At 37.0% G+C, this 12,369-nt stretch overlaps 1 protein-coding gene and 2 non-coding genes across 5 annotated transcripts in view; all 3 read right to left on the bottom strand.

Moving 5' to 3' along the window:
* Positions 1-956: 956 nt before the first annotated feature.
* Positions 957-1,029, bottom strand: Trnak-cuu. The gene has a single exon. It is a non-coding gene; the product is annotated as a tRNA-Lys (tRNA).
* A 2,545-nt stretch (positions 1,030-3,574) lies between these two features.
* Positions 3,575-3,645, bottom strand: Trnak-cuu. Its single transcript has one exon. It is a non-coding gene; the product is annotated as a tRNA-Lys (tRNA).
* Positions 3,646-6,627: 2,982 nt separating this feature from the next.
* LOC121380834 (retinoic acid receptor alpha-like) overlaps positions 6,628-12,369 on the bottom strand; it is a 32,557-nt gene continuing 26,815 nt past the window's right edge. For all 3 annotated transcript variants that reach the window (XM_041509818.1, XM_041509820.1, XM_041509819.1), the window contains exons 6-8: positions 12,078-12,306; positions 10,450-10,674; positions 6,628-9,628 (exon numbers count right to left, since the gene is read on the bottom strand). In XM_041509818.1, the coding sequence (XP_041365752.1) occupies positions 9,390-9,628; positions 10,450-10,674; positions 12,078-12,306 (693 nt within the window). In that variant the 3' untranslated portion in view covers positions 6,628-9,389. The remainder of the gene's footprint in view (positions 9,629-10,449; positions 10,675-12,077; positions 12,307-12,369) is intronic.

Raw genomic sequence — 12,369 nt, 5'->3', positions numbered from 1 at the left:
TACTCTTTAAATAATTTGTAATAATAACTTTTAGTTTTGCTATATAACAATACAAAACGTATATATTTATTTATGTATTAAGAGTTTAGAAACGCTTTTTTAATGTGACAGAATGTAGCTAGCGATTTACAAATAATGACGTCATGCGGAAAAAGCCTTGCTAGGTTGACAATACTCGATTTGTGTACACAAAACTGGAATAAATAATGATTTTCCAAATATTCCTGTAGGATTGCAGGATAAAAGAAATAACTGGTTATTGTCTTAAGATATCGGCTTTATCCTGCTCAGGTCGAATAGCGAATGCAACTCGGCAGAGCCTAGCTGCATTCGCCATTCTAACCTTCGCAGGATAAAGCCGATATCTTAAGACAATAACCAGTTATTCCCTTTATGTATGTAATAAATGCGGAAAATACGACAACCAAATGGTCGCCAGCTACTGTGTCTAGAATATAATTTGTTTCCATTTGTTTCATAAGTGGCCCGTGATTTTAAAACTTAAAGTCTAGACTTTAACGTAATGGTATTTGAATGGCGTTTCCATGACGTTAAAGTCTGGACTTTATTAAAGTCTAGACTTTAAGGTTTATAAGCACGGGGCCTAATGCCACAGACCTTTAGTTGTGTCATTTTATTGAATACGCTACATATTGCATCATAAATGTCATTATGACGTTGTCGACAATGACGTACAAACAATGATGTGACGTCACATTATTACCTGTAGTATGTTTCTCTTAAGCTTACGCTACAAGGTCTGAGTCATGTAGGCCTGTACTTATTTGTTTGTATGATTCCTTTGTTTTATTCTTTTGTGTGTGTTTTTTTGTTTTTGTTTTTGAATGGGCGTTTTGTTATTCCGTGTTCAAGTATGACGTGCATATGTGCTTACATTTACACATGCAACATATTTTAGTTATTTTTGATTACCATAATAATAATAAAAAAAATTGAGCCCAACGTGGGGCTCGAACCCACGACCCCGAGATTAAGAGTCTCGTGCTCTACCGACTGAGCTAGCCGGGCAGATAAATTACTTTTGAAAATTTGGAATGCTACTATTGCATTATTGATGTTATATTTACTAGGGGTGTAACGATACACTCGAATATTCGGTGCACCGAACAGCGATCTGTATCGTAGTTGCATTCGTATTCGTCACTAGCTGAACCGAATACACGAATACTTATATATAATGTTTACTGTATAATTTAAGTTTCTAATTTATACTAACCAAAACGCAATAACGATTCGATCGTTTTTATTGTCCTTTTTTATATTAGGTCAACCGCATAGTGACAGTCAGACTCGTAGACCGATCCTTTTTTTGTTTTATTCCATGCGTTGGACTGGTACTCTACATGCAGCTTGACTGCGCTTCTGTCAAAACACTGTATGACGTCGCATAGTCTCGTTCAACCAGCCTAATACGAGACACGGGCGAGTGTAGTTCGTTAATTTATGCATTCTACGCAGTGCAACGTCAATAATTTTGAACCAATATTCTAACGCTTAAAGGGACACACCCTAGTTACGTTTATTTGTTAACCATTACGGCGTTGTTTTTCGCTATTAAACCCCATTTTTCACAAATAAAATTGCACTTTACTTACATTTTATTATTTAGAATACACATTTCCATTCACCTGAAGTGCTTTTTGGTAATCCTGATGTTTGTAAAACCACGAAATGCATTTTTTGCATTTTTTCACAAAACGTGTTGTCGAGAAAAAACCGTTAAGCAAGCGAGGTCCAATCTATTTTTAATGTCACAGACGTTGGTATATCACGTGACCGTTATCATTTTGGTTCGGTTTGTTTTCTCGTGCACGGTTCGCGCAATCAACATCCGATTTGTTGTTGTTCATTTGTGAGATTTTTCTTCACAGTTCGTGAACATTTTCAGTAACAATAAAGTTCAGACAAGTAAGTGTCTCAATACAAAACGTTACAAACCCTTAAAACCAATAATTTTGCTAAGTCTTACGATATCTGGAGAGGGGATACAACCAGGACAGAACAGTTGGAACATGTCCAGGAGAGGTGAAACGAACGCACCCCAAGTCTGTGAAATTTGTCGTGACGTAGGCATTGTTGTGCTTCTACCGGTGACATCAGAATACTAACTTTCAAAATTATTTCAAGCAATTGGGACATGGGGATTCCCATGGTATTTATCGATATAAAACCTGCTTTTTCACTCCATTTGATAAAAACGTGATCTAAGTGTGTTACAGTTTTGTAGATTAACTAAATTATAATTTATTTTCTATAATTCTTAAAGAGAACTGTGGCATATTAGCAATTCAAATATGGATATAAATTGATTAATACTAGATACCAAAAACCAAAATGGCCTTAAAAATATATATTTGATATTCAAAATAAAATTAATTTACCGGTAATCCATAACTTCTGTCTACATTATACAATGTATATACGGTTTCGGTTTCCTGTGTAATCACTAATCAGGTTTTACTTTAAAAATAAATACTTTTTTTTTCCTTTCAGCAAAGCCTTTGTACTTGTGTAATGTGTATTCATGGATGTGAATACATATTCGTGATATGTATCGTATTCGCCACCATGTGTATTCGTCACACCCCTAATATTTACCGTTATATTTATTTACAATCTGATTAGAATTAGCTCTATTGGTCTACCAGTAGATCTAACAGTATTGCGTGGACTCCCATGTCAAGGTAACATTTCATCTATAAATAACAATTTAAATATCAACCAATTACACTTCGCCTTTTATAGCGTTATTCGGGAGCATACAAATTCTAAAAATATCGGGAGAGACTATTTACGCGAACTTGTTGGTGTATTGTAACATTAAAAAACACGGGGAAAAGTGCAGTAATAAACTCTGGATTGTATACTAGTATAAACAGATTTTATGGCTATACCATCACGTTTTTTTTTTTTTTTTTTTTTTTTTTTTTTTGTTATTCGTTTCAAGACGAAAAACAAAAAACCGTGATGGTATGGAGACTAAGAGTCTCGTGTTCTACCGACTAAATTATACATTACTTTTTTACATTTGAAATGCTACTATTGCCTTATTGATGTTATATTTACAGTTATATTTATTTATTTATTTCAGTTTATTAGTTAAATACCGGTATATTAACATTTCTAAGTCCAATGTTGAACTAGGTGGTAGTGATGATACTCAACCAACTAATAACCTAGGCTCTTGAAAAAGAAGAAATAAATAATCTAGAACAGAACACAAATAACGGGTGTATGTCGGGTGGGTGGGGCTGATGGAATGCTTCTATCGTTCTATATAATATATTTATTTAATATAATATTAGCTCGAGTGTCCTCTAGCCGTCCCCTGTTTATATAATATAGAGAGTACTGCATGTAATAAATGCGGAAAATACGACAACTAAATGATCGCCAGCTACTGTGTCTAGACTATAATTGGTTTCCTAAATCTGATGCCACAGACCTTTAATTCTAAAATTTTAAATGTATGTGATATGAAACATATACTGTGTCATTACTTGAATACGCCATTTCAGTTCTTTTTTATTACCACAATAATAATAAAAACGAAAGCCCAACGTGGGGCTCGAACCCACGACCCCGAGATTAAGAGTCTCGTGCTCTACCGACTGACCTAGATGCATACATCTTACTCTTGAAAATTTGTACAAAATATATATTAAAATTGTCTTAAAAACTATCTTAAAATCCCAACGTATCGTTTAAAAACTTTAAACTTCCTCAGGGAATAAAACAGACTGGCTGTAGGTGAACACAATATAAAACAACACAAGCTAAATAAACAAAGGGAACTAATCAGGTAAATTGGTCATGAAAGGGACCGATTAAAACAAAGGAAGAGTCAACAGCTACCAAAAGCCAAATTGAGTTTAGTCTGTTGTTTCTTTTTATTCTGATTGGATACCTTTTCAAGCAGGTGACAAACATAATAGTGTTCATGCTGATTAAAGTGTGGATCTACATGAGGGGCTTTAAAAGTTTTATTAAATTATTGTATTTTATATTATGACGGTGACCTGAAAGACGTGTGCTGAGCCTGAAGGGGGCGACTGTCTGGCCCGCATATTGTATGCTGCATTTAGTGCAAGTCAGTGAATAAATCACAAAATCTGATTGGCAATGCAGGGTGTGTCTAATGGGGAATGAAACATGGTCTCCGTTTAGAATGGTGACGTCATATAACCGTAATTAAAATGTGTTGAGTGCGTCGTTAAATAAAACATTTCCTGTTTAGAATGACTTTAGAAATAGTCATAGTATCACATGATTTACACCTTGGTCGATGACAGGGTCTGCACCCCCAAGTGTTACACATACATGTCTCTGTTAGGCTGAGGCTAAGTTTATTCACTTTGAGAATATTGCCAATAGTGGTGTTTCTTCTCTCTGCAATAATAAGTTTATTATTTTTCATCACTTTGGTCATGTTTTCATTGGTTTTCAGAATGGTATTTTGTTTAGCAATTGTTCTCAAATCTGGTTGTCGTAGGTCGTCACCCAAGCTATAGTACCCACCGGTGTATGGGGTTTCTGTTTTTACTGTAGAAGTGTTTTTCTAGACTGGGTTCGGGCTTTATCAAACATTTCATTAATGACCTTTTCTTTATAACCACAGTTGCGCTGATACTGATAGACTTTGCTAAGGTTTATTTCGGCCCATTCTGGTTTACTACAGATGTGTCGGATCCGGAATGCTCCACCGTATGCAATAGAACGGAATACATGTCTAGGATGGCAACTTGAAGGTGTTAGATATCTATGGGTTGCACTCTCTTTAGAACAGACACTCTCTACATTCATTTCTATAGTAAACTTAATAGTGGGGTGGTATTGATTAAGTATAGTTATAAACTCCTGGACCCACATTCACAAGTAGTTTTACACGTAAACGTAAATCTACGTCTTAAGAGCTATTCACTAAACAAAGTAAACGTAAGTTATGTGTAAAGTTGGACGTAAATATAAGAGTGCCTCTGGTTACAACTAACGCTGCACGTAAGTCGTGTACATATAATAAATCAAGCAAGATCGCCGTTATTTACTATTATTTGTGGAAAATAACGGCATTTCCAATAACTGAAGGAGTTGGCGATGGCGAAAACCCACGGATTGAATATTTTTGTGTGTGATCGAACGGATGTTTTCGACTCGGCCACATATCGCCGGAGTTATCTTTTCCTTTTTAAGAATGTCCTAAATTTGGTACCAAAACGCGGATCTTCACCAATACCAAATTGCCATGGTTCGCCGTTCGCGATGTTATTGTTAGCAGACGACAAACGAAATAGCGTTTTGCGCATTTGTTATTTTCCCGGTAGCCATCGTTTCTATATAATAATTTTTTTAATTATTTCTCCTGTGAGAGAGTTAAATCGTAGATTTACGTCCAACTAAAGTTATGTTTATGTTTACGACCGTCTTTGAGAATAAGGTGTTTCTTGTACGTAAACGTAAATCTACGGCAGACGTAAGTGCTAGTCGTAGACGTAACTTTACACCTTTTCTTGAATATGGGTCCTTGATTTCTTCAGTAGTATCTGATGAGAATGTACAAATTTCATTGATGAATCTGTAACAAATATCTGGGGTATGGGGTGTAATATGCCAAAACTGTTTCATCCAGAATGACATGAATGACATTGGCGTAGGTGACAACAAAAGGGGTACCCATAACAGTACCCGAGATTTGACGATAAAATTGTCCGTAGAATTCGAATTCATTGTTACAGAGGACAAAGTTAGCTATACTAAGAACAGCTGTAGTTTCTCCGTCTTCCAGGATGTTAGTATCTTCTATGGCGTTTCGAATAGCTTGGATACCTTGTATGATTTAATAGAGTCCAAAACCTGAAATTTCCATGTTACAAATCAAGGCCATGAGACTGAACCTAAATCAAAATAACCCAAACCTGATTTCATTCAGTATTTTATAACAACCAGTCGATTAATAAAAACTTGAAGATGAAAAACATGTATTCTCAGGCTGAAGTTTACATGTATGGTCTATTTTACAAGATTATTCTTGTTTGTTACTCATTTTGCAAATAACACGTCAATACCGTAACGCCGATCAGCAAAAGTGTTCCTTGTTAAAAGAAATTAAATATGTTCGTGCTATTTTGCTCTTTGATGGGCTACTGAAAAATATGAATCGGTAAATGTTCATCACGTATATCTAAATATATTTAGATTTTTTATAAACAGAAAACAAAGTATGTCAACACTGTAATATGGCAGCCATTGCTATCAGACCCCGTTCCAAAAAAACAAATGTTGATAAAAAAAATCTTATGTAAAGATCGCTGCTTGAATTTGAAATACACTCACCTGACTCCAGGGATAAGACATGACCATAAAACATATTGTAAAAACATTATTTTTTACAAGGATACTACTATGCAAAGTGACAACTTCTGGGAGAATGGCCCTTTATTTTTATATATATATATATATATATATATATAATGGTGGGATATGTGACTTTAAAAATGTGGTCAGCAGAATAAATTGTATAGTCAACTAAATCCATCAAGATTTTAATAGATGCCAACAACAATAATGCAAACTCTGTCAGATTTTTTTGCATTTATTTGTAGGTAAATGATGTCATCAGAATGCATTATATATATATATATATATATATATATATATATATATATATCTACATGTACATGTGTATTTATTTTGTTAGGTCTACGTCATGTATTTCATGGAACATTGAAACGTGTATAATGTACAAAAATAAATAATAACAATATTGCGAAGTTCGTAATACATGTCCATTCTTCAAGCCTTCAACCCAAGTCACTGAGGTTGGTCTAATATGCGAAATAAAGATGTACACCAATATATACTTGTGTTATACAGTCTTCAAGCCTTCAACCTAACTCACTGTGGTTGATCTAATATGTGAAATAAAGATGTACACCAATAACATACACTTGTGCTATACATTCTTCACGCCGTCAGGCTATGTCACCGAGGTTGGTGTAATATGCGAAATAAAGATATACACCAATAACATACACTTGTGTTATACATTCTTCAAGCTTTCAACCTAAGTTAGTGATGTTGGTCTAATATGCGAAATAAAGATGTACACCAATAACATACACTTGTGTTATACATTCTTCAAGCTTTCAACCTAAGTTAGTGAGGTTGGTCTAATATGCGAAATAAAGATGTACACCAATAACATACACTTGTGTTATACATTCTTCCAGCTTTCAACCTAAGTTAGTGAGGTTGGTCTAATATGTGAAATAAAGGTTTACACCAATAAACACTTGTGCTATAGAGCCTTCCAGCTTTCAACCTAAATTACTGAGGTTGGTCTAATATGCGAAATAAAGGTTGACACCAATATACACTTGTGCTATAGAGCCTTCCAGCCTTCAACCTAAGTTACTGAGGTTGGTCTAATATGCGAAATAAAGGTTGACACCAATATACACTTGTGCTATAGAGCCTTCCAGCCTTCAACCTAAGTTACTGAGGTTGGTCTAATATGCGAAATAAAGGTTGACACCAATATACACTTGTGCTATACATTCTTCAAGCCTTCAACCTAAGTCACTAAAGTTTGTCTAATAATATGCGAAATAATGGTTTACACATATATACACTTGTACTGAATATTTACTTATTTTGTTGTTTCGCCGGAGCATGACTCGACACCTTTAAAACCTCGCTTGCCATAGCATACGCATACGAGACGGGAGGGGGGGGGGGGGGGGGGGGGGGGTGGGGGTGACAGGAGAAAATCCTTAAATTCGGGGGGAAAATATTGATATTCGGGCAAAATGAGGTAGCCTGACACGTTTTCACAATATATTTCCATCATTCTACCCACAAAATTAGTTGTAATCCACATGTAAAGAATGCTCAGTGATTCGTATGCAACCCTATATAACGGTTTGGCAGTAATGCTAATATAAATAAATGTTGTAATCCAGATTAGGGCATTTTCATTTAATTCGGGCAAAAATCAACCTGCTCCCCTCCCCCTCCCCCCTGCAAAAATGGGAGCCCGTACGCCTATGCACCACAGTCTAGACCCCACCCCACCCTGTACAATTTCCTTCCCTTCATTTTAACACAAATTTTAATTAATTTTCTTCATGAGTTAATGAAATCAGCCAATACACACGAACAGACTACGTCGAAGCGAACATTCAGTCCGTGCATTAAACTATCCGAAATGACGTATGTTGTAGGCCTTGAGTGTTAAAAAGTGAACAATGGTGATCAGTTAACTTCATTTTCCAACAAAAAAATACTGGCATTTTCCAGGGATGATTGGGTCGTAGAATCGCAGTGGCCGATCCTGGGGGTTAGGGGGTTTAAACCTCGCCCTCCCCCCTTGAGCTGCCAAGTAAAGTATAGCTTAGTGAAATATGTGGGTCTGCCAGCAAACCTTTTTCTCATAATTCTAGATTCGTCCCCAAGATAGATCCCCTTCACAGTGGACCCATAGGGTTTTGCCCTCGTCCCTAATAGTGTTCCAGGAATGGCGTCAATACTATATACATACATGTGTTGAAGCAAATATTCCAGAATTTTAGGAAAATGTTCCTATCATGTATTAAATACACGTAACAGTACTATATACATACAATACATAGTGTAAAAGTAAACATCGCAATCTCTTTTGCAAAAACAACAACAACAACGTCTTTGGGCGTTCGAAGATCAAATGGTCCATGTGGTTATACCATTAAGACTCCAGTGATAAATCTCTTTTCTTAAAAAGGAATGAAATGCGATAGCCACATGGTCTGCTATTGTATGGCTTTATGTCTTTTACTATAATATAATTATTATTTTATAATAATAATTATAATGTGGCGCGTTTGCATATACCATTTTGTATTTCTTCCTGCAATAATTAGTTTAATGCTGTCCTTGGCAAATGGCAACAAGACGACTTGGTAGTTGGTAGTTGCTGGATCAAGTTTCGTCCTTGGTCTACATACACTTTGAAAGGTCCTGCGGTATTATACCCATTTGGTGATTCGTCCTGTAGTTTTAATCTTATTCTTCTGGGTTAAAACGCAGCAATACTAGCTACTCGTCTGCTTTTGGCATCCTTTCTTGTCATGACCAATTGGTGTATCCCTCCTGCAACTCCAGTTTAATACTTCACGTTGCGTACAAGGAACAAGACTCGTTGGGTACTTGTCCCTATTCGACGTAACGTTTTGTTTCCTCATTTCGCGACCCTTTTCGTACACGGGTTGTCAGGTATCACGAGTAATCTTGGTGGGCAACCCGTTCTTGCACTGACACCAGATTTAATTTCTTACTTGCAGACAATGAAGCGAAGCAGCAAAGCGAAGGAAGAAAATGTTTTGGAGTTTGTTTCTTTAAGTGGTAAGCATTTCAACGAGCAGTGGACTTCTTTGGAAGGTCGGCAGCACGGTGATGTTGCGGAAGAGTCTCTGGTTCCACTCCGTGAGGTCTCGCAGCGCGGTGAGGCGGTCCATGATCCGGGCAAACAGACCGGGCTCCTTTGGGTGGTTGGTGTACAGCAGGAACATCAGGCACTGTATAACCTTCCACTGCATGTCCGCAACCTTGTCTGGGTTGCTTAGATCGCAACGATCTGAAAGGAAACATTTTAATGATTAAGTAAAGTAGGTGCAGATGTAGATGTGAGCATAAATTAAAGTTTGTTTTGTTTAACGACTTCACTAGAGCACATTGGTTTATTAATCATCTGTTATTGGATGTCAAACATTTGGTAATTTTGACATAATAGTCTTAAAGGTAGAAATCCGCTGCATTTTTTCATTAGTAGCAAGGGATATTTTATATGCACCATCCCACAGACAAAAAAGCACATACAACGGCATTTGATATACCAGTCGTGGTGCACTGGCTGGAACGAGAAATAGCCCAATGGGCCCACCGACGGGGATCGATCCCAGGCCGACTGCGCATCAGCTTTACTACGTCCTGAGCTACGTCCCGCTTCCCGTGTTGGCATAAGGTGTTCAGTCTTACTAAACTCTGTTTGTGGTCAAGTAATGTTTTGAGTGAATATTTGGCGTGAAGGGTTGTTTATCAAAGCCATCGGACTATATTATACGATTCCGTGACAGGATTACGTCCCAGTAAAGGGTCTTAGATAAACGCCGTTAAATAACAATAACAACATAACATAAAGTACATGGAATAGACAGCACCATAATTTTCTGTTTGAGAACCAGAAAATAACTAGCAGGTGTCTAACATGGATTGTGACAAACAACCTAAAGTGATAAAGAAGAAAACCTGTACTATCATAATATAAGCTACTCTTTTTGATTACATATATACAGTTTCTAATATACATGTACTATACCAGTGTATACAACGACCTCCGATGTACAAATTGTGAGAGGTTGCCTGGAATAACGAATGAAATAATAAAGAAAAACTCACCAGTAAACAACACGGAGATACTTTTAATGAGGACATATTCGTCTGGGGAGAGGTTTAGTCGTTTGAGAGACTCTGCAAAATCGAAGCAACCGTTGACGTAAGCTTTTTCCCACAAGCGCCACATTTCCTGCTTGTGGACAGTGTTACCGCTGGGGAATGTCACAACAGCCAGGTCCCTGTTATAGCCACGGAAATTGCCGAGGAACCAAAACTCGAACCGGGAAGCTACAAAGAAATATAATTTGTAAAATATAAAATAAAATACTGTAACGGATGAATATTTTGTTTCATGTTTATGCAAACTAACGTCCTTGATGGCAAATCGCCATTGTGATTCAATATCTAATAAGAGTTATTCCCCTTTTAATCTATATGATCTGTTGTTTACTTCTTTATGGTAAATAGTATGATTATTTTAGCAAATAAAAATTACTGACATTTTCTCATCATTATTATTTTTAAAATCTCTGGTGAGGCCAATGACGATATCGATTAATAGTCTTTAAATAATACGCTTGGTAGTAATCTTAAAGGAGGTCATTGTCGCTCTAATCTAATTAAAATTAGCTCCACTATTACATGTGGATCTAACAGCAGCCCGTTGGAGTTCATGTCCAGTTGACCTTTCATTCGACCAATGATTTGAAAAGAATTTGAAAACATTCGGGATTATGCCGAGGGTATACGAAATGATTCGGGTGAATTACGAAGTATGCCGGAAACTAATTTCAATATAAATTTTATATAAAATTCGTTTCAAGACCAAAAAAAAAAAAAAACGTGATGGTATAGCCATAAAATCTGTTTAATATGGTATACAATCCAGTATTTATTATTGGAGTTTTCCCCTGTTTGTTCACTGTTGAAATAGACCAACAATTCGCCTATTGCATAAATAGTCTCAACCGATATTTTTAGAATTTGTATGCTCCCGAATAACGTTATAAAAGGCGAAGTGTAATTGGTCGATATTTAAACTGTTATTTATAGATGAAATGTCACCTGGACATGGGAGTCCACGCAATGCTGTTAGATCTACTGGTGAGATCAGTAGAGCTAATTTTAATCAGATTGTTGTCGCTCTTGCCAAGGACCCAACAGCGCTTATGCCTACTAACTTTAATTGAGTCTTCTATGTTACCTTTACGGAACATGGCAGACGACATGCTACTAAGTAGCATGGTGTGGGGGTTTGTCCACGATCTCCGGGAGGTCAATGATTCATTGCGGGAGAAGGTAGGAGAGTCAGAGGCTTAGGCTGGGAAGAATCTGGATGTTCGAACAACCCATCTAGGAAAATAATGTCGATAAAAGGGTCCGTTGGTCAATATTCGAACCCCCACCCAGGTCCAGTCCATTTTTAAAAATGTTTTGATAGTCATTTAACAGGTTTAAAGTCCCTCATAATTCCCTAGGAGTGGCTTGTGTACTTTTATTACTGTATCATTGTATTATTACTGTTGAACTCTTGTTTATATTTTAATCTGTATACAAGGTGAGACGTAAATAAAGAATTTGTCTGTCTGTCTGTTTGTCTGTTTGTCTGTTTGTCTATCTGTCTGCTACGCCAGTGAGAGTGGACTCTCCAAATTACGTTTTGTGTCAGGGTGTAGACGCATGCCACTTACATTTAATCAGATTTGACTGGTCCGTTACGGAGAGCTCGGCGAAGCCCGGGATGAGTTTGGCGAAGTTAATGTATCTCCTGACGCCCTCCTCCATGTTTTTGGCGAACGAGTGGATCATGTCCTGGCGGTTGTCCACGTCGATGCCCGTCGTCTGGTAGATCTCGTAGTACTCGTGACTCGGCAGCGGGCGCATCTCGCCGAACATCTCCTGCTTCAGCATGTATTGATCCTGCGTGAGCACAAAATAAGCACAGTATTAGAATTATATACCAGCCTCGGTGGTGTCGTGGTT

Source organism: Gigantopelta aegis, chromosome 9 (genome assembly GCF_016097555.1).
Source record: "Gigantopelta aegis isolate Gae_Host chromosome 9, Gae_host_genome, whole genome shotgun sequence".
Taxonomy (NCBI): Eukaryota; Metazoa; Mollusca; class Gastropoda; order Neomphalida; family Peltospiridae; genus Gigantopelta; species Gigantopelta aegis.
This window is presented reverse-complemented; position numbering and strand designations above follow the sequence as displayed.